Source organism: Pterocles gutturalis, unplaced genomic scaffold (genome assembly GCF_000699245.1).
Source record: "Pterocles gutturalis isolate BGI_N339 unplaced genomic scaffold, ASM69924v1 scaffold21080, whole genome shotgun sequence".
In the NCBI taxonomy this organism is placed as follows: domain Eukaryota; kingdom Metazoa; phylum Chordata; class Aves; order Pterocliformes; family Pteroclidae; genus Pterocles; species Pterocles gutturalis.
The window spans coordinates 40,379-63,124 of record NW_010141357.1 but is presented as its reverse complement, the minus strand read 5'-3'; the positions used below and the strand labels follow the sequence as shown (position 1 = coordinate 63,124).

At 42.3% G+C, this 22,746-nt stretch overlaps 1 protein-coding gene across 1 annotated transcript; it reads left to right on the top strand.

The window, feature by feature from the left end:
- Nucleotides 1-483: 483 nt before the first annotated feature.
- LOC104469488 (metalloprotease TIKI2-like) lies at nt 484-21,958 on the top strand. The gene is made up of 2 exons (XM_010084003.1): nt 484-705; nt 20,915-21,958. The coding sequence occupies exons 1-2, from the start codon at nt 551-553 to the stop codon at nt 21,135-21,137; spliced, it is 378 nt and encodes a 125-aa protein (XP_010082305.1). The 5' UTR covers nt 484-550; the 3' UTR covers nt 21,138-21,958.
- Nucleotides 21,959-22,746: the final 788 nt, after the last annotated feature.

The window sequence follows — 22,746 nt, the reverse complement described above, 5'->3', positions numbered from 1 at the left end:
CCACCGATGATCTCCAAAGTTGAAAAAAAACAAGGAGCCAGTGTTATCTCATTAATTTAAGATCAGCTTCTGTTAAGGTATCTGTTTTCCTTCAGAGAGAGTCACAATTTTGCCATTTAACCTTCAGCACAGCAGGGGAGGTGACGTTGACCCTACCACAGGCTCTAAAGCCTGTAAGAAGTAATTAAAATGCCAGAAAACAGCAATAGCATAGCAACTGCCTTTTCACCCTTTTTTCAGTTTAGTGTTTATTTGAAAGCTTGCTAGGAAATACCACTGCTGCCTTCAGTTGCTGCCCCAGAGCAAAAGCCTTTCTCCTCGTACGCCTTCTTAGCAGCCAGGAGCACCCACCAAGTAGTGCAGTCTTCTGCTTTCGTTTTTTCTTAGCACGATCCCTTGCTTATTCATCAAATGTTTAAATGTTGTGTTTTGCAGTTCAAGGACAACAAAGACAAGCCCAGCCTTAGAAGGGACCTCAGCAACAGCCCTGCCTGCTGCCCAGCTCTCTGAGCAGGTCCCACTGACATCTCCTTCCCTGAAGCCCCTGCAGATGGACGAAGAAGACAGCCTGTCTCCTCACCTCCTGTTGCCAGATAGCATCAGCCAGCTGGAAGAGTTTAGCAGGCAGAAGAAATGGCACAAGAAGCAGCACAAACACCATCGCCAGAGGCAGTTCAATGACCTCTGGGTTCGGATAGAAGACAGGTAAGTCATACCTTTGATGGTCCCTGTCCTCTTCCTGCTGTCTCCTACCTAGTTGCTCTTTACAGATCCCAGCTCTTGTTGATTAGACCATAAGGAGGGTTGGAGAAAGGCTAAATGGGAGAGACAGGGAGTGAGGGGATGTTTTCGGATTCCAATGAAGAACTAGGAGCAAGGCTCAGAGGCACGTTTGATTTAAAAGTAAAGAGAAAAAAAGTTAATGTTTAGAATATTTAAAATCTAGAGAAACAGAGACTTGTCAGAGCAAAAACAGGAAAAAAATTATGATGGAAAATATCCTGTGTGTTTGCCCTCTTTCTTCCAATAATTATTCTTCAATCTTTGCTGTCAGTTTTCAGCCCAGACACTCATTCCTTTTCTAAGCATGCAGAATATTCCTGTGAGTTTTTAAAATTCTGACATATCTGACTCTTAGCTTCTTAACTGTGGTCTGAGATGGCAATGTTTTAACATCTTAGACTGCATCTCAAACAGCAAACTGAGGCAACATGAAGTACTTAACTAAGGCCTCTATGTGAAGAGAATGGAGGTAAGCACGTTTTCATGGCATTTAAAGTTAAAAACTCCCATTCAGTGTTTGAATAAGAGGATGAATCTGGGCGTTCATGTTTGACCAGGGCTGCTCAATGTGTGTGTTTAGGATTCCCGGGCAATTTATTCTCCCACCTCTAAAACTGGGAAAGCTCTTAGTGCCTTTATCCAGGCTGTCATGGACAGATAAACAGCAACGATGTTTATAGATCTGCTAACAAGTAAAAGGAATGAAATAATCTGTTGGAAACTGGCAGCTCGCCTGTACATGTAATGATTGTCTGTCTTTGAGCATTACTCTTATTCCCATTTTCATAGCACCTAAATGCCTTGCAAGTAAAATGAGTCAGAGTATCTCAGAGGTTCTTCCCTTTGCTAAGGAAAAAACTCTTCACATTTGTGTCCTGGGATTTTTTTTATTTTTATTCATTCTTTTTAATGGAGCAATTGCCTCATTTTCGTTGTAGTTTATTGTATTCTCAGGATGAGTGATGTAAGGGTTGTTATTGAGGTGGTGCACATTAATCTTAATATACTATGGCTATTTCTGAGGTTAATGCCAGCCTTGGTAAGAAGGGCCAGACCTGGATTCATGTGTTTTGTTCCCAAAGTGTGTTCAGTGATTGGATCCTCTCCATAGAGGATGTTTAAGCATGAACTAAAAGATGTTTGGTTCAACATAGTTGATTGCCTTGAGGACAGGGACTTTTCTATTTTTCTTCTGCCTGGGAGACACCAAGTCGTGGTGTCCCGTGATGTCTCAGCATCTCACAAGGGTGTTTGGTCCAGCTCACCATACATGTCGTACAAGTGAGGCACTTAAATAGTCATTTTTCTTCTGCCTGGGAGACACCAAGTCGTGGTGTCCCGTGATGTCTCAGCATCTCACAAGGGTGTTTGGTCCAGCTCACCATACATGTACAAGTGAGGCAAATAGTCAGATCTGGTGGGATCCTGGCAGTTAGGCACAATCCTTCTGCCCCCGTCCTATCCATCCAGAAAGAATATTGGATATTGGGCCTGATACAGCTGTGGAAATGTGCAGCTGGGGGCTTAAAGCAGTGGTGCTTGCAAAGCTTTGGCAGACTTTTGTGCCTTTTGCTGTTTTTATTTCAATAAGAAATGTTCTTCAGAAAAGTATTTTAAAAGGTAGTTCCCCAGGTTAGAGTTAAATTATTCATTCTGTGCTCCTGCGAGATTTCATCTGAATCAAAAACCTTTTATCCTTCTACTTCCATTTCATAAGGATGGAGATTGGGATAAGGAAACATAAGTTTCCGCTCCCATCATGCTGATGATGAACCAGACGCTGTGTGTTGCCTGCCTTGCTGAAAGATCCCAGGGAGATATTAGTGGGAGATCACAGCCCTAGAAATGAGGAAAGGCTGGAAGAAGGGAAGTCTGCCTTAGTGCTTTCAGATGGTTTTAGTGCTTCTACAGTTCTGGAGTAACTTCTGGTGTTTTCCTGGAAACAAAACAAAACAAAAAATACAAACTGTTCAGCTAAATCAGAGACTCACAACCAGCTCTGGTTTCCCCATAAATTGGATGGGGTCTCAACTTTTATAAACCAGCTGCTGCATATTGTGCTTTTGGCAGTTGGGTTTCATCAGCATTAATTGCAAGCTGGACCTTGCACAAGGCAATAAACAGTGAGTTCCCTCTAACTGGTTCATTTCTGATTGGCAAGAAAAGGGCAGAAATGTGTGCCTGTCACCAGACTTTGTAGTGTGATCATTCTTGGGAGGAAACAGCTAGGATGGCTAATAACATGGGCAATGGAGTGTTACCTGTGCAGGAGAGAAGCATGTGAACTTATATTGTGTTGCCTCAATGATGTTCACCAGCACTCAACAGTGAGACTGTTAGCACTCATTTTTGGAGGATAATTAGTGTACTAGAAGGTCACACTCTGGCTTGTCCCATAGATCCGTTGTGTATTTGCATATACTTAAATCAGAGCCCCCACGTTCTGCATGGACTGAGCTCTCTGCAGACAGTATTACCTGGAGCTATGGCCCTGTATTTCCCAGTGGTTCTTCTTCCAGTTTGAGTTTCCTAACTCACCTGTTGTCATCTGAAACTTGACTTGTTCTCCTTTGGGACAAAGTAGAGCGATTTAGGTCATTGTTATAGCTTTTGGGTGAAAGCTGTGTAAAACTCATTGTTTCTATGCGAGGTCTCCAGAATTCAGCTGTTTGAGCTGCCTTTCAACCTAAAAAGTCAAAGAGAAATATACAGGTGGAGGACAAATCCATGTAAATTTAAACCAGATTATTGATTCTTGTGTGAACCTCATTGAACTGTGAAATGACTGTGGTTCATACAGCTCTTTTCCAAAGCTTTATTGACCGTGGATTAGAGGACTTTATGAGCCATGAATTGCAGGGCTTTTATGGACTGAGCATTTCTAGGCTATCTCATACACTTCCATGGAAATCTTGGGGTGTTTTTTTAAGCTACCAACACAGAAACAAAGGAAATGAACACAGGAGAACAATCTTAAAGGAACATCAAAGGTCTGACTCCAACTTACAAAAGCCAGGAAATCCATAATTAATGGTTCCACTAAGACTTCAGCTCACACAGTCGTTCTGGTCTGATCTGAGGTTATAGCTACAATCTGAAATGGCTTCGTGAAAAATGAGTCATCATTTAATGCCACACATCATTATTAGTATTTACTTTCAGTTATACCTTGGAGATTGTCTGTTCTTTTTTTGTTCTGTCTTAACAGCTTAGGCATTTTAGTTGGCACCCCTGTGTGAATGGTGTTTAGATTTGTGCATTGGGGGGGGTTTGTACTGCTGTGGAGGATGAGAAAGCTTCTGCTCTGTCTTCTCCCTGTCTTTGACAGAGCTAAGATTTGCTGACCTCCTGGGTAATCGGCTAAACTGAAAGCTATTAAAAAATAAAAAATGCTGATGAAATGTGTGGTTTCCTCTCCCTTCTGCCTTCTTCCCCCCAAATCTAAACAAAAGGAAAAAGTCCTGCCTGGCTGCAGTTTGTGTTTGAAATTGTTTGTCAAGAGTAAAAATTAAATGGAGATTTCAAGTAGTGGGTTTTTTTCTCTTAACTACTTGATTTTGCAAAAGTGTGCAGATCTGAAGTCTGTCTTTGGGAGGAATTTGAACTTAAGACAAAAGTTAAACCCTGGCTAGCTCCCATAGCCAAAAGCCAGCTGGGGCAGCGGGGAGGGGAGGCAAAACCCTTGGGCTGGAAGGCTGCAGTTTGGCATACAGAGTGTGTTATTGTTCCTGTTGACACTGTGTTAGCCAAGTTTTCTCTTGTAATATAAATAATTAATTACAGATCATTCGCTGACTTTTCATGATGAGCTGCTTGGTTAATTGAAAGAGTAGAGAAATGTCTGTGACATTTCAGTAGTCAGTGAAGGCCAGATCAGGATCACACCTTTGTTCTAGCGGGCAAACAGTTTAATACTGCAAACAAAACCAGCCCAAGGGAACAGAGAACCTCTCCCAGCTGGGGGAAAGTGTTATAGTTCCCAGGGCCCTAAGGCAGGGCGGGAGGAAAGCTCCTGGGAAAAGAGAGGGAGGGGAGTTAGCAACTGGGAGGGTGTTTCAGGAGGTGTGAGGTTTGGAAGGATCGATGGCAGCTGGGGGATGTGAAAGAGAGAAATACAGTGGTGGGAAGAAAGTATTAGGATGTAATGGGCAAATTCAGAGGTTCATTCCCACTGCTGAGGAAGAAGCCTGGGTGAAGATGGTGTTTGGAAAGATACTGAGGACACACAGATGCTTCACTTATACACAAAAGAAATTAAAGGAGAAGAATTGTTATCAGAAGAGGAAAAAAAGAAATTCTTGTCCCAGATGTAAACTCAGCCCTGCAAAACCGGCCATTAGTGGGAAATGAAATTAATTCCCCCTGTAATTGGAAATGGCATTTCTCTGATAGCCCAGTGCTGACTATTCAACCCCAGATGAATGCAATAATATCACAAATATCAATTTCTTTTGGAAGCAACAGTTATTTTAGGCCAAAAAAGAAAAAAGTTATACCAGTGATGGATGAAGGGAGACAATGTGTAATAAATTGCACTAAGTGTGCCTGTATAGAGTGAACCTTATCAGTTTGGATGGAATTTAAGCACTTAGCCTGTTATCCTTTCTTTCAAGACAATGCAGTGATGGAAAACAGAACTCTGTCAACTCAGACAAACTTTTAATTTCACTTAACTGCATCTGAAAGGTAAATTTCAGTAAATGAATCCAAATTGCTTCCTTTTCACAACACGCGGTGCTGAAATACAGTACTTAACTTCATTAAAGAAAAGACTGCTTTTCTTTAGAGGAGACCTAGACACTTTTGAAGTCTTAGCAGGTACATTGTGGTCAGATGATTTCCCTCCATATGGTAGCTTTGAGCTTGAAATTTCCATCACTGGGGCCTTGTTTGTTTAAATTACTCTATCCGCCTCCCTGGTAAGGATACTGCTCAGAGATTGCATGCCTGCTGATGCTCGTGGGGAGGGAGATCACTCTCTCCTGCAGCCTGTCTCTGTGCAGCCGAGTAAGCGGTTGCCACCATTGCATGTAGTTGCCCGGTGTTCAACCAAGGATGAGGATGCAGCTTCAGGACCTTTCTCACTGGTTATAGTGACACTGTCTCCCAAAGGGACAGCTCCAGCAGCCAGGAACAGCGGGAGGGTAGGTGTGTTGGAGTCCCGCCTTAGTTCCCTTGTCACACTTCGTTGCTGTTTGGGGCTTAACTGTTATGTGGCCCCTTGGCTTTCCTCCAGCACTTCTGTCTGCCATCTCCTTCGCTGTTCTCCTGGCAGGATTTCCTACTCAGGAAACTTTCATGATCACCGTCCTTATCATGCCGTCTGGAGGGCATGGCATATGAATATCTACTCATCAGAAAAATCTCACGGTTTGACAGCTTGGGTACTGTCACACTGAGTGGTCTCAAAACACCTTCTGGACAAATGCTTCCTCCTGGCTCCTCACTGGAAGCTGCACTTCTACATCTTGAACTGACCTAAAATCCGCTCCGAGTTTGCCCAGTTTTTTATGAACTCTGGTGGATATACAGTGGCCAGAAGATGACATTTTGCGCAGTGAAGCGATGTGTCCGTTGGTTCTTCTTTCCCCCCCACATTGCATGCCTCTCTCAAACATGAAATCTTGCTTCTGTTAATGCGTCCTCAGCTCTTGCTGAGCAGAGGGCAAAGCGTGGGGAATACTGCATATTCCCCTTCTTAGTTTCTTACTGTTTCCATTTGATCTTCCTTTAAGATGAGCCGATGGCTTGATGCCTCCTTTAAACAAGCACTGATGTTGGCGATTCTTTCATCATGTCCTCTGCACAGCTCCAAGTGCACAAGCCCTACACTGGAAGTAAAATAACAGCACAGTGTAACTCGGTGCAGTATAAATCAGAAGTAAATCTCCTGACTGTAACATATGATACAGTGATGACATATCCTCCTTCCCTAGATGGTTTTTGTTGAGGCTTCTTGGATTATCAGGTTGGTCAGAGTGCACAGAATGTATTAATTAAAGTTGTGAAACCTGGGCTCAGCACTCAACTCTCTCATGTATCGCAGTAACGGACGGGAAGTCCTGACATTCATGTCCAGAACTACCATCTCCGTGCTAATAGACCCTCCCTGTCAGCTAGCTGTGAGTGATAACTTCTTTCTGCTTGTAAAGTCAAAGAGTTAATTTGTCATCCTCCAGATGGGGCTGAACCAATGTGCAGCCACACTTTCACCTGCTAGACACATGAAAAGATCTGTATGTTTTACTTTGTTCTGTTGTTGTTCTCTATAACTTGCTGTCACTGTATGATGAAACAAACACAGATAAACTTCAAAAAAAATAAGCAAAAGCCTTGCTTATTTCCTTTCACTATTGCTTAAGTGTCTCACCACCAGTATGAACAATTAATAGGAAGCAGTATGCAAACCCTACTTTAATGAAAGCTATAAATACCTTAAAATAAAATAATAGAGGTAAAAAACATGGAATTCTCTTGGAAACAGAGACATAATTTGTATATAGATTTCAATTTTATTTCATGAAACTAAATTCTTTATTGGTAATGCATTAGGTATTTATTTTCCTGAAATTTAAATCCATCATGAATATTAAACCCATATTTTTGAAGGCAAGCAAGTAACAAAATTGGAACACGCAAAAGCTGGAATTTTTGAACAGTGAGATATTTTTCAGCACTGGATATCCAAGAGCAGTTTCTGCTTCTTCCTCCTCAGTGCTGATTAAGATTGAAAATACAATGCAAGATGTTTTATGGAACCTATTAAGAGCTTTCTCTTCCTTTCTTGTTTTCTACTTTTCATTTAGGATGTGTTGACTAAAGATAGGCTATATTGTATATTTGTATCTGCCCCAAGTTTTCTGACTTGGGCTGAACGTAGCCCTACCAATGCTAGCTTTGTTAAGCTGCCTAAGATCTGTCTGATGCAGCACAAACAAAATGTTTGCTTAGGATTCAATTTCAAGAAGGAGCAGCTGCTGAGTTATGATAATCTCTTCCTCCGTGTTGCACATCCCTACTTGTTCCGCTGTTTCACAGCCATCACTGTCTCATTTCCTCACCCGGTGCCAGCACTTGTCTTGATTTTGGACAACCTGTTAACTTTTCAGTTCCATGGTTCTCCATTTTCTGCTTAAATTTTCTCTTTCTCCAATACTCTTCCTACCTGCCCTTTTGAACTCTGACTGCATTCACTTGGCACAGGTCCTGGAGCAAGGAGGAGGAAAGGACCCCTCCAGCATCTCATTGTCATCCCCAGACCTCTGCACTCACCTTCGCCTCTCTGAGCTCACCTTGCAGGAGGCTGTGATCCTACAAACACTGCACTTCATTGTGCAGTCAGTCCATGCCAATGAAAGCGTAGGCTTTTGGAGCCTACAGCCTTCAGCAGAACCAATTTGAGGTGGGGGCACATCTCACTTGTAGCATGTCTGTATCACCTGGCATTACTGCAGAGTGCAGTAGATGGGAGGCACAGCTGGGCATCCTCCTTTCTTCATTTTTTAACCAGGAGGTAGATCTCCTCCATGTTAGCTCATCTTCTTTGCTTTTTGTACCATTTTCACACAGACGTATGTGTGGCCAAGAACACTGCAGGCTGGATAAGACAGTCAGCATTGGCTGCATTTATTCTTTGCTAAATTCATGGACATCGTAAAGTGGCCCAGGCTCTTTCTGCTGATGCTTTTCCTTCTCTTGACAACTTGGCATCCTTGTGCGCAGTCCCTGTGGCAGTAGACAAGGCCAGGAGTGTTGGGGGCCTGTTGGGGGTGAACTGTGATCTAGACACCTACAATAAGAAGTCGTTCTTTATGCATTTGTATTGGATGAATTTTTTATTTCTCAGGTGTCAGAAATGCACTTACAGTTGGCATTAAGCTGGAGAAAAGGTGCCTGTGGGTATAAATGTAGAAGCAAGTTTATTTTACCTTTAGCTTGTTTTAATATTAAGCTACCACAGTTGAATTGGTTAGGCTCTATTTAAGTCTTGAGATTCCCACCCACCACTACTCAGTCATAAAAATAAGGTTTCAGGACTGGACCTACAGTACAAAGTGTATCCTGTGGAGTGAGGCAAAAAAGGAGGGCGCTTATTCTACTGAAGGAGTTAACGCTAAGTGAGTTTGACTGTTTTCTGTGTTAATGCAGGGCTTTTTCTCCAGCTATTTTTAGTCTGTTCCAGCAGTGTATCCCACTGTGGTCTGGTATGCAAAAGCTTTGCTGCGAGGTTTGCAAACACTTGTATTTCGGTGTTGTGAGAACAGAGCGTTTGTGTGCTATTGGAGCGTGTGTTCCTTCGGCGACTGAAAGGAAGGACAGACCACGCATGTGATCCGTGCACATGTTTATTGTTGCCTGTGAATAACCATCTACAGCAAATGGGCTCTGGAAGAAAGCTTGTTAGCAGATGTCGTCATGGCCCTTCCAATTTATACATATGAGCCTTGACATTTATATTTTCCATATCCAGGGCTTTCACTAGCCAGATGTTCTGAGGATTGGCCCCTTGGAGCCTTTAACTATGACTCCTCATGGTATATTGTCTATCCCACACAAAAAAAAGAAAACCATATATCTGGCTCCTATCAAACAGATAAGAAGGGAAAATGCACTGAGTACCCTCAAGTAAAGGGAATTCCTCTACATCTGAAATGCAATTTAACACAGCTCTGCAAAACTCTTTACATTCACTCAGATGAAAAATAAGTTGTCTTGTTTAACAGGCAAAGAAAATTCAATACACAGTAGCGCTTTTACCCTGCTGTTTGGGGTGGGTGAAGAGTGTGGTTTGTGTTAAACTTACAAGGCTGACTGCAGTTACAGATGCTGTAAGAAGTGCTGAGTGGGCTCATGCCCAGGGTGAGCTGGATTCCTTAAACACAGAAGTGGGTAGTAAAGCACCTGCACTCCCTAAGTTGCAGTCCTCGATACGGAGTTGTGTTTTCCCTATTGAGGAGGGTACGGCCAGCTCCACATTCAGGCTTCTAAAATTCAGCACTACTCAGCTAGCAAAATGTGGCTGTTTCCATCTTCTTTAGAGCAAATGGAATTGCTCCTTAGACTGGTGCAGCCAGCACTGGCCCTGCAGGGAGGCTGGACCCCTGTGCACATGGGATTTGGAGCTGTTGGGGTCAGGAGCAAGACGTTCTCCTGGTGCTGAGGCTATGGAAGCAGTAGGGACCCATCCATGCCATGGCTGCTCCTTGCACTGCACCCATCAGGGAGAAAAGTCAGTAGAGTTGTCTCAAGAGCTGGGGAGCTGGGTTTGGGTTGAAGATGGGACCTCTGGAAGGACGCTGCTTGGCTGTCTGCCTCTCTGCCCCAGGGATATGCAGATGTGTTGAAGAGATCACTTACCATCTAAAAGCCAGAACAAACCTTCTTCTCAAACACTGTAACCTTAAGTTGTATTTCTTTGAGTGGTCTTTGTATCTAGCAGTATCTAAGCCCCGAAAAAATGCAAATCTGCTGTCCTGAAGGTAAAGTTCCAGACTTAGTAGAGCTACATAAAATCCATAAAATGTAAAAAACTTCATCTTCCAGTGAAGGCACTTGAGTTACCATAAAGAAAAATAACTGTCTTCAAAATTCAGTGGAAATGCAGACACACAATACCGTCAATGCTAGCCCAAAAGCAAAGGGTAAGGACCATGGGGTTTATTTCTAGTTCTGCTATTCCCCTTCTGACTAGAGAGTTTCATGCCCTGTGAAATTAAGTGAAGAACAGTCTGACAGGGAGGAAGCCAACATTACTGTTCTGGTGGGCAGTTGGTTTATAAGAGGGATTTAACCACAGTTATACTCTGGTAGCAGGTTTATCTAAGAAGACAGATTCATTGTAGAGTGAAATGGGGAAATTTGATTCCCTGACGCTCCCGGCAGCACGGGCTGTGCTGTGTGCTGAAAACCCAGCAGGACCCCAAAGGGCGGCTGTGGTCTCAGTCCAGTTACTCACTGGGATGAAGGAGAAGTAGGATTTATTTAAATTCATATGGTTTTAATGCTGTAAGAGCCAGGTTCCTGCAATTATGAAAATGCCAGGCCAAATTCCAATTTCACTCAGATCTCCTCTTTACAGTTCCTGAATAACTTAACTGAACAAAGTAAAGCATTATACCTGGGGGCTGAGCCCACGGAGCTGGAGGGCGAGGGACCCCAGCCTACTGCCTGCGGGCTGCCGGGTATCAGGGATGCCTCAGGCATCAGTACCGTGGAGAGACGTGGTGTGGACCATGCTCTCCAAAGCTCAGTTCTGCAGAGACATTTCAGGGTCTGGGTTGTGACACCTGGCAGGGAAAGCTTTTGGAGCCTTTCTAGCCCTGCTTTTTATGAGCCACCGATGGCATCTCCAGGCTTTCAGAGGGTTTGGAAGTGCTTGGGAAGGAGTTTATCACCATAGTTGCTTTTCAAGCAGCAGGAGGAAGCCAAAGCTTGTGGGTAATGCAGCAATTTAATGTCCTTGGCATTTCTGACTGGTACATATGCGCGATGAACTTTTTTTTTATTCTGAGAGTGAGTGTGTTGGAAAGAAAAAGAAGCCAGTGCTTTTGTTCAGTGGAACAAGCTTGAATTCAATACTGCTCCAAATAACAGGTTCAAAGATCTGACCCAACCTTAATTATTCTTACTAAGAGAGACTCTGGAAAAATATAAGCAGTGAGCAAGAAAGTGAGCCCAGTGAATTAGAGAGAAAAATGTGATACAAACTAAGTGGAGAGAAAAACAGTTACACAGAGATGGAAAAAGAACAGGGAGAAGGAAAAAGAAAATTAAAATCAAATGGAAAAATGCAGTATATTGGGCATCCATTTAAACCAGTTTATATTTTGATTGTTCTGTTTCTTAATACATTGCACAGGCATCTTCTTAGCTGAAATAATTGTGTGTCTTAGAGAACAGTCTTGGAGAAAATACTTAATTTGACAGGGTGTCTTGGGTATTTCCCCACTACCGCCTATTCTAAATCATTTTAAAATCTGGAGGGGTAAGTCGATATCTTTTACAGTGTTTAACAAGAAAGTGACAGGGTCAAATATATACATCTCTATGAATGTATGTGTTCCCCAAGCACATCTAAACATGCATGGTTAATTCTGTGCATCTGCAAAAAATATTTGAGCCATAGGGCCCACACAATGCCAAACAAACACTTGAGTCCATGTAGGAGAGGGCAAACTGAGTCACTCTGGTTCTAATTAATTGAGAGGTTGAGCCCAAGACGTAAAATATGGATTAGGATTTTGACCACCCCAAAAATGCAAATTGCTTTCCATGTGGGGCTGTACTGATGAGAGCAGGCAGTTTGCAAAATGCAGACAAAAGATAGATATTCTGTTCATGCTTGGGATTTGGTTCAAAAACACCTGATTGCAGCACCATCAAATCAATTCTTTATGTGTTCTGTAGCTTCACAGATTGCATCACTGGCAAGATTTTTACAATGCTAAGCCCATCTGTGTGTGTACCCTTGATGTTCTTGCTTACTTTGGCTGTAAAAACTGCAATCATTATCTGTCCAAGGACCAGTGAAACAAGTACTTGGTTATTTGAGCCGTGATGATGAGTGCCTTAATTGCACATACAAATCAGGTACACAGCCAGATGTGTGCAGTGGGTGGGAGTGAGTTTGTGGATGTTTTTGAGCCCACATCACTATTTAGACTATCACGAACACATCCTGGCTCAGATGTCAGTGCAGAATTGGTGAAACAAAGGATGCTGAGCTCTCCCCTCTTAGCAAGGCCCAGGCCCTGGGTAAAACTGGGATGCATTATCCCAGCTCTGTGATTGCCTCGTCCCAGTGCAGAATCATGGGGGAATATTCTTAGGATATTAGAGAATCATCAAAGCATTTCTTAGAAGGGCAAAGGAAAGTGGTAATGTTGTCATCTCCTGCTTCAGGACCACCCAGACACTCTACAACAAATCATGGGTCTTCAGCTACAGTATCTTGAATTATTGTTCACAGGGATTTTAAAGAATTTAATTTTTTTTCCTTTTTTTTTCTTTTCTTTTTTTCTTTTTTTAAAGGATGACATGTAGTTTCCTGATGGGCTGTTTTTAATAAGGTCGAAATCTTTGTTGTTGCCAAATCAGAGAGGAATATAACATCTTTAAGTCATTAGATGGGAATGGGGTAATTACTCAGAGGGTGTGCTTCAAAGGTTATTGGTTTTTACAACGTTCTGTGTTTTTCCACTATTCTGCAGTTGTCTGGAAAAGAGCGGTGGGCCTGATTCTGCCACTGCCACATGTGTAGGTGCAGGATTTGTATTTGCAGGGTTTTCCTGAAGGTTTTCAGGGCAGACAGTTGAAAAGGACCATACGCATTCTCCTCTGGGGATGGGGCAAAGCTTAACCTGACCATGAGGTGCAGGAAAGTTTCCCACATGCTGGAAGTTCACTTCAGAAAACAGCCCTCAGGCTGTTCTGGAGTTGTTTCTCACCTGCTCCTGCCCTCCCTGTTGGATGCAGCCTCGTATCCACCTTTGCATCACTGTGTCCCCATGCCCGGGGGACCGTCAGGCTGCATCATTGTGACAGTAAGCTCCTCTCCTCCTCTTTCCCCTGTCTGATGCAGTGGTCCCCACTGCCATCATCCCATCCCATCCCATCCTGGCCCCACAGCAGATACACTTTGCCTTAACAACGTGACCCAACTATGGCTTTAGGATGCCCCTGTAGTGCTCAGCGTCCCTGCAGATCAATGTCACTCCAGGGCTGAAATTGTCATCACAGAGGTATTTTGCAGGTGGCCTGGGCAATTGGGACCTGCAAATCACAGTGAGAGCCTGCAAAACGCTTCACGTTGGGTTAATGCCGGTGGTGTCACACTAACGCTTCAAGGTCTTGACTCAGATCAGAGCCAGGGGAGTCATAGAAGTAAAGTGATTTAACAAGGTTTTGATGGTTCCTTGGTGGGTGACACAAGGATAAAAACTGGATCTCCTGGCTTCCAGCCCATGGCCCATCTGCATGGTTCAAAACTGCACCAGAGGCGTTCAAGCTGCATTTCAGTGTTGAGTCTCCTCCTGCTTACTCTGTTGTGGCCTCCCTGCAGCCCCTGATCCAACTGAGACACCCTCTCCTCCTTCATGTCAGAGCTCAGAGCCAAGACCTGCAAGAGGGGACAGCAGGCTGCAGTCCTGCCATGTCTGTTTTTGGGAGCATCTACAGGACTGCAGAGAGGAGCTGTGAGCCCACCAGCTGATACTTTTTGCGATGCAAAATCAGCATTTTTCCTCTTCCCCACCCAGCAGCCCCATCCCAGTTTAGGAACCCATCCTTACCAGTCAAAGTCATCACTGGGACTTGAGCTTGGCTGGGGTTCAGGAGACCTGGATTCCAGAGATAGAGATCTTCAGAAGCAGCTCATCTCACCTACCTCAGAGACATGCCTTTGGGGGGATGGATTGTCCTCTGGAGGTGTCTTGTTCCCCACAAACTGCAGACACAGCTGAATAGCTCTGACCACAGGCCTGCATCTGAGATAGCTGCAATTAATTCCCCCCTTTAAATTCTATTAAAGGTCAGGGCATCTGAAGGACTGCCCGTGATTCTCCTTGGTGGCACCTTCAGCAGGTGCTGCTGGCAGCCCAAGTCCTGCGCATTCAGGAGGTGGTGGTGTCTCACATTGCTTCCCTTCATCCCCCTAAGCATCCCCTCCTTGCGTGCAGTATCCCACTCCCCGCCACCCCCCTTCCTGTGCTTGAGCAGACGGTGAGTTGACTCAAGGTCCTGGCATGCGTGTTCACGGCTTTCTGTCCTTTCAGAGCCATTGCCTGGTGAAACCTGTGCTTCCCTTTCCCTCATTTCCTCGATACCCTCTTCTATCTCCTAGAGATAAGCCATGGCAGATGCAGTCCTAACAAAGAGCAGGGCTGGGGGAACAGACCTCTATCAGCAGATGCACACTGCCCTTCGCCTCTGCGCGGGTGTTGGAGGCTCACGGGTGCTCGCTTCAAGGAGGGGAATTGCTCTCTGTCAGTCTCTAGAGGAACCAGAGTGTGGAAATGAGTCTGGATCAGAACTTGACATTCCTCTCAGGTGGAAAGATGGTTCCCATTTGAGTATCGTCAGAAGGAAAGTTCAGACTGACAGTGATGGGTTGTTGAAATGCTCCCGATGTTGTTGCCTGACCCCTCTTATCAATAGCGTGGCTGCAGCTGCCTCCCCGCAGCTCTGCGGCTGTGCTGCTTGTGGAGAGGGTGGATGCTTGCAGTCTGGAAAATGACCAGAGATCTGGGCTCCCAATAACCCTGGCATAAAGGAAAAATAGTAGAGATAAGGCTCTTCTTTGGCTCATCCTGTCTTCTCTGTTGGCCACAAACCAGTGTGTGATATTGCTTACTCATTCAGACATGCAAAGGCAGTTTACTACAGTACTGCAAATAAGAAGTGGCCTCCTTTGGACCAAAACTGGATTCACTAATCAGATCCAGGTTGGATTTTTTTTTTTTTCAAATGAACTGAACCTTGTGAAAGCGTGATCCTCTTAGTCTTGATCCCACAAAGGGCTTTAGGATGCTGGGAGTGCTCGTGTGCTTATGGTGCTTAGCATCCTGCTAGTCTGGGAGCAGGAGACTCGGCATCCTGTGGGATTTATCTCTTGGGCTGCAAGAACAGTGTCCATAAGGAAGGCAGTGATGAACAGATAGATGAAGTTTGGGGGGAACAGAGCCTATACTGATATAAAGAGCCCCACGTCAAATACTAATATGAAAATTTCATGGGATGGGGACTTCACATTCCCTTTGAGAGGTTACTCTAGTGGTCTTCACAGTTAACTAGTGTGGGGGTTTTTTTCCCCCAACGTAGTCTTTTTTTTTTCTTGGTTGAGCACCGATTCTTTTCTTTCAAATGTGTGGTCAGAGTTCTTGCCAGCGAGGTTGTTTACATACTGCAACGGGTTGGTCCCAGCACTTTAAGCAGATGTATTTTTCAAATCTTGATTAATAAATTTTGGTGACATAAATAGGTCTGGTTAGTTCCAAGGGTAATTGTCTTCACTAACAGAACATTACTTCTGATCACTAGAAAAATAACATGATCAACTCCTTTCACATCTGCTCATTAAATGAAAAAGAAAAAAAATAGGGCAAAATTTGTTTGAAAAGAAACAGGAAGCATATGCTTAATATCACTTAAAAAAAAAACGCTAGCCATCATAAGGTTAACATCAAATCACAAATGCAAAACATCCATTATTGTATTTACTCAAAAATTTTCTTTCAGTTTACTAGCTCTTTAGGTTTTCAATTGAAACATGCATTTTTTTCAGGGTTCAATCTATGCTCGCACATTGTCTTGATAAGCTTCTTTCATCAGATGCTATTGTAGGAAAGGCTGTCCGAGTCTACATTTGTTTACATTTATTAAAAATAGTTGTAATGTGTTTATATAGTTCCTTTGATCCAGAAAAGAACCCCAAACACTTTGTAAGTTATGCTGAAAAGGGTCACTTCCTCCACTCTGTACAGAAACCATGTTGGGACCAAGGCATGGCAGCAGATTAAAAATGCATAGAAATATCACCAGAATTCAGTCGGTCCTCACCCCCTCAGAGCACCATCAATTTTCCGTCAGCTTCAGAACAGTTAGGGGGGCCACGAGGGTGGTTTGGATTTTGGGGCCAAAAGTAATGAAAAGACCACCTTCCTACAAATTGCCTATTTTTCATGCAGTTTCTTTTGCTTTGCAAATAAAGAGGCGGTGGCACCTGCTGCACAAAGCACGGGGCTGGCAATATCTCAGCTAGACCTACCGTTGACAGTTTGGGGCATCTCGCTCCAGAGATGAAACAGATTAACTAGGCAGAGCCAGGGGAGAGTAGAAGAAAGGATGGAGGAGGGAGAGCACCTGAGGACTTGCAGAGAAAGGCGGAGGGAATTGTTTGTTTAAAAGACAGAAGGCTGAGGTGAGACATGATTAAGTCTTCAAAACATGTGAAAGGCTGCTGAGAAGAAGAAAGGAATAAACCTGTCCATGGGGACAGCAGAAGTCACAAACTTGCACTGTACCAAGGACTATTTGGTGAAACATTAGGCAGTAATTCTGGACGTCAGGAATGGTGAAATGCTGGAATAGATGTTTGCAGAGACTCTGGAATTGCTATCATTGTGTGGGGTTTTTTTTGAGACAAGATTAGACAAAATGTCAGGAGGGGTTTAGATCTTGTTACTGTCTTTATGGGACAGATGGGCCAGAAAGTCCCTTCTGGTCTTATCTTCTGTCATTCTGCTGTGGTGTCACGTGTGGTCAGATCAGCTCTGCTTGTATGGATAAACCAAGTCACACTAAAAATTCATTTGTCAGCTCCTTGCAAAGTCCTTGCAAGCTAAACCAGAACAGAAATTTCCCCCAAAGGGTTGCATGTGTGTTTGTTTTATTTTTCAGTTTTAAAATGCTCCCAAATCATCAAGGTGCTTCAGCACACCCCCAGCACAGAGGACTTGAATCATGTAATTGGATTCAGTAGGGTCTGTTCACAAAGCCTGTGCCTGAGGCCCCATTTTTTGGGAAAGTTTTACACGTTCTAATGATGGTAAGACAATGTATGACTAATGCACTGATTTGCAAAACTGCCCTATTATCTGATAAAAAGTACAAGCTCATGAATATGATACCGCAGGTCATTTGGCTAAAAGATACCTGGAGTCTTCCAAATTTTTAAAACAATCCCATACACAGAAGCAAAAAATAGGGGTATGAACAGCGGAGACAGTGGTTGCCTGTTCTCCACAGATCATGTGGAATGTTTTATTAAAGACATTTTTAACAGACCCAGAAGACTCAAATACAGAATATCCTGGGGTGGTAACAGAAGGCGTGATAATATTTTAAATTATTATCCCTCAGATCTGTGATTCATTTTCATTATTCTCTATGTAGAATTCAGGAATGATCCAAACCTTCCTGAGGACAATGGAATGTTTCCAGTTAAGTTTGGGGGACTCTGCTGCTGCCTTCATCCTTAGGGAAGGTCTGAGGGTCAGTGAGATCTTATGTGCACATGCAAACATGCTCAGAGGGAGTCATATCCTGACACCAGGGCCACCTCTAAAATTAGGTTGTAATCTAGCCTGACTGCCTGGGGCCCCCCTGTAACCCCTAGGAAGAGAGAGACCCCAAGCAAGAGTAAGTACCCCTATAGACCTGCACTGGAATGAGGTGGACCACCTTCTGGAGAGGTTTCTCTCCCCATTCACTGCAGAAACAGCATAGTTACAAACTTGGAGATTGTAGCATTTGGTAAAAGGGATCATTCTCTTTAAATATCTCTAAATCACCTTGGCAGTTGGCTAGCATGCTAGAAGTAAAATTGCATTTAAGAAAATGTCTTATATGGATAAACTGTGGTTCATTTGCTATTAGCACACTTTGTACACGTTAATGGAAATGCACTGTTCTTGTCTTGTAAAGCACTTAAGGATTTTTTTTAAAACCAAATAACCCTACCTAACAGTAATTATCTTAAGGGAAGCCTTTGGAGAAATCTAATGTCTTGAAAACAGAAAATTACCTCACTGACTGAGGAAAAGAGTGGTCAAAAATTCACAGGTCTTTTGACAGAAAACCCTGGTCTTTAAGTAAACTGTAGGGTTTTTTCCAGGAAAAAAAAAAAAAAGAAAACCACAACAAAACACTTCTGGCAGTTAACTAGAAAGTAGAAACATCATACAGAAAAGTAAAATGTTGATTTAAGGCTATGTTAGGAATCCCGTAGATGTAGCTGGCTGATGAAAGGGCTCCTGACTCTTTATGGGTTCCCTGGCCAGGCTGTGTCCCCCATCGGATATCTCACACAGTACATCCCTGAGGTGCAGAACGAGTTTGCACAAGGGATAATTTTAAACCAAACCCATAGAACATCTTAGGAACAGGATACACCCAAACTGCGTGAATGGCATTTTGGCAATGTTTTTTAAATTGAAATTGAAAACCAGAACCTCCTTGCAGTTTAGAAGTTAATTTAGGGCTAAATTATGTAGCTCTGTAAAGTGACAAGCAGTAACCAAAAAATGAGTACAAGCACCTACCCCATACTTACCCAGGGGAAAAAATGCCAAAATTGGGATCCCACTGGCAATATTGCCAAATCTGTATACCATAGCATCACTCAACAGGATAAATGAAATTTGTATCAAGAGTTGGAAAATGACTGCATTTCTGTTGAATTACTCAGAGCATGGAGTACCTAGTTTCGTCAGAAGTATGCTTTAACGACACTTTGTATTCACTGTGGGAAGGCCATTCATACTTGATGTTGGGTATATTACAGGAGCTTGGATAGACAGCACCTAATCTGGTATAATTCTTGCCAGCACTAAATTAACTGCTCGAAAAAGCTGGACAAATCTGAAACAGCACCATTAGCTTATCCCAGATCAACTCTTTTTATTAAGTGACTGCAGTGGTTTTGATGCAATATAGCGGAAGCTCTAAAGCTGTGCGTCATGTATCATCAGTTCAAGACATAAACCAACCACTCACCATGAGAATTTAGATAAGAGCTTTCTACAGCAAGTGTTGATTTCTGAATTTTCTATTTACAGTTGTTTGTTCCTCTGCAATGAGCACCACTTCTCACTGTCAAAGACCTAATACTGGTTAGGTGGATTATCTGCTACCATGGAGAAATTTCCATGTCTTTAATTCTAGACTGCCTTTTCTTTTTACTCTTAATTCATTGCACTTCAGTTGAGATCACTTCTAGCTACAGAACAACTATCCCATCCAGAAGATGTGGTGACAGTGTAAAGGAGGAGGGAAGAAATAAAATTAATTATCCCAAAACCTGGGGTGAAGTGTAATGTGCAGTGATTGTCTATTGGATTTGATGTTGACCTGTGTGTGTGTTGAGTCCTATTGACTCAGCACATTTGAAGCACCTGAGCTAAAAGCTATCTTGTTACTGCTTAGACAGAAAAAGACAAAAGCCTTCATTGCAACTAAATTCTATTTCTATGAATCTGGAGCATGGTATTGTTCATTTTATCTGATATTATGCAAGACACGGCCTTTTTCTTCCAAGGTCAAGATCTCAGGTACTGTAAGTAAATAATTATAGGACTGTATAGCTTCTTACCCTGCAAAAAAATTATTTGACAGTCATTTTTGGTGCCTCCAAATCCCCTTTATGGAAGATTTAAAAAGTAAAATGGTGAATCTGCAGGTATTAGTGTCACATCTTGTTTTCAGAGGAACTTGTCTTTTTTCTCCTTGCTGCACAGCAGAATGTCTTGGTTTTAAGACCAGAATCCACCTTGCACAGTCTGCAAGTTGTGCTGCTATGTGACAACTGGTGGATTATGGATCATCCAGTAATGGATGCAATGGAAGCACTTTATGAAATGGAGATTAGAACCTGAAACTTCCAAATCAATTAAAAATGGACCTTTTGACCCTCGGTATCATGGGAATCATGATGAATTCCAATCTGCCCATTCAAATCAAAGTACTAACTCAAGCTACAATCAATAAACAATCACAATGCTATTGAGGCAAATACACACACAGGGGAACTTCACCCTGAGTCTGGTTTTGGCATTGTGATTTGATCCAAAATGTCTGAAAGCCAGGAAAAGAAATGAAGCTGCTCGGTCTCTTGTGCTCAAGGTTTACAGATGTGTAAGGGGATCCTGGGAAATTCTTTATGGCTTGTGAAACAGGGGAAGGATGTGTTTAGTGGCCTCTCCTGGACTTAGTATCCAGTCCACAGTGGGTAAGACATGTCCCTGAGACATGACAAATTTTGAGACCTTTGGTGGCAAGAAGGTGCCTAAGAATATAAGAATAGTGTCCTCCTGGGTCAGCACAAAGATCCATCTATCACAGTCTTATGCTGGCCAACAGTCTATGCTTAAAAAAAATGAGTGCAATAAACTAGATATATCAACAGTATTCCTTCCTTTGGTTATGTTCTACCAGAAGCTGAAGGACATCCTGAATCAGAGCTGTTTCCAGACCATCACATTTGCCAGCCCCTGGGGATCCTTCTGCATGTCTAACGCATGCAAATAATAATAATTGTCATTGTCACTGCTGTTGTCACTACCATGCAGGATGACAGTTCACAGAGTAGAGCTAAGAGTTCTCCTGTTTAATTTCCTTCTCTTATGTTTTCTTTCAGCACCACCACATTGCCTTCCTATATCAGGATAACCAATGGCTACATCACTGTCAAACCTCCCATTTGGATTTCAAACCGGCTGGATCAGAGACCGCGTTCAGATCGCCCACCCCAGCCTCAGCCTACCAGCTCAGCTTCAGCCAGCCTTTTATGGCCATCAGTAACTTCTCCTCTCTTCGTGGCCATAGCTTCCTTTCTCCTGAATCTACTGCAGCCTTCCTGACCACATTAGTATTACGTGCAATCCCTTGGAATAGAGAAGAGAGATAATTTATGAATGAATTGGAGGTTATGACAACAACAATTACAAACTGGACCTTCTCAGTGAATCAGTAGTGCCTTCTAGCTGATTTTGTCTCTTTGCCCAGATACATATTGAAACTCTAAAGCTTTATTGTAACACTGACTTACATCTTCTTTTTGTAGAAGGATCTTTATTTCCCATAGTGCTATGGGGTTTTGTAAAATATACATGTTCATATAAAGAAAAAAAATGAAAAAGAAAAAATGTATTTATTCGACTGGTAAACTTATTTTTTCTTGTTGTATATGTTAATAACATCCCTATTAATCAGTAGCGATGGTGAAACAGATAAATTAATATTTTCTATATTTGTTTTCTAACTGACAACTCTGCAAATGTCTGAACTGACACCAAATGAATGGCTTCTTTGTTTCTTTAACCCTTACTTTTTACAAAAACTGTCCAATAAGTACATATCTGCTGAACTTCTTTATTCTACTTTTTTAATCTCATTAGCATATCTTACACTGAATAAAGCAGATCCTGCTCTCTGTGGCCTACGCCTATTAGAAAAATAGGTGCATTTTTAACTCAACTTAGCTGCTGCAACCTAAAATCCCAGTTATTTTTATATGACTTAGTCATTAGTGAAGATAACCCTCTAAATTCCCCTGTTGTCTTTAACTCAACTATTTAACTGCCTTTGGAAGTTACCAATTTCCCTCTTTGCCTTGGGATTAATTCATTAGCTAACACAAATTACAACACCTTTTTCTTAATAAAAAATTTCTTTTAAAGTCTGGATTAATCCCACTGGAATTATTTTCTTCTTTCCCTCATCTTATATAAACACAAGCCTACAACCTTTCCCAATGTAGATGAGAACATAACTTGGTCTGTCTGTAGGGTATAAAGATGTAGTATCCTGCTAATCTATAGAACTTCTTTGTACCAGTGATACTAATGCAGATGGACAACCTGGAGGGCAAGAAACATCTAGAAATTCCTCTTCATCTTCCTATTATGAAGTTTAGAGCCAATATCTCCATGCTGAATTATGATTTGTCCAAAATCTGTTCAAGACCACAGTAACCAAATTAACTCCTTTGTCATGGAGACATATAGAATGTTCCTCCATTTGTAGACTAGGGTACCTCTGTTGACTTGGATGGAAAAGTTATGACACCTTACACTCACCAAAAATTTGCTCCCTCTCTAAGCAGCTGCTTTTCATGAATGCAATGAACAGCATCTATTGGGAAAAAAGTGCACATCTTAAAAACTATCATGTTAATAAGGCATGTTGATTTATTTTCCCCAACAAAACGTGATGAAAAATCACTTTAGATACAAGAGTTTCAACCAGAAAATTAATTCAAGTTGAAATATTGTTTTTCCTTCTATGTCATCTACAAGCCAAAAATACAAACTATGTGGTAAAAACATCTTAGTTAAAAAAAGATCTGAAAAACAGAAAAATACAATGCAAACTTTTCTTTGTGAAAAAGCAGTACTTTTGAAAAAAGTATCAAATGATCATGATAATAATAATAATACTGATAAAAGTCTGACTGAAAACAGTTATGTT

What these genes read in the sequence shown, in the direction of transcription:
- LOC104469488 (XM_010084003.1), top strand. Translation starts at nt 551, where the DNA reads ATGGACGAAGAAGACAGCCTGTCTCCTCACCTCCTGTTGCCAGATAGC. An exon ending in TGGGTTCGGATAGAAGACAG is followed by an intron (nt 706 to 20,914) that starts GTAAGTCATACC and finishes GTTTTCTTTCAG; the next exon opens with CACCACCACATTGCCTTCCT.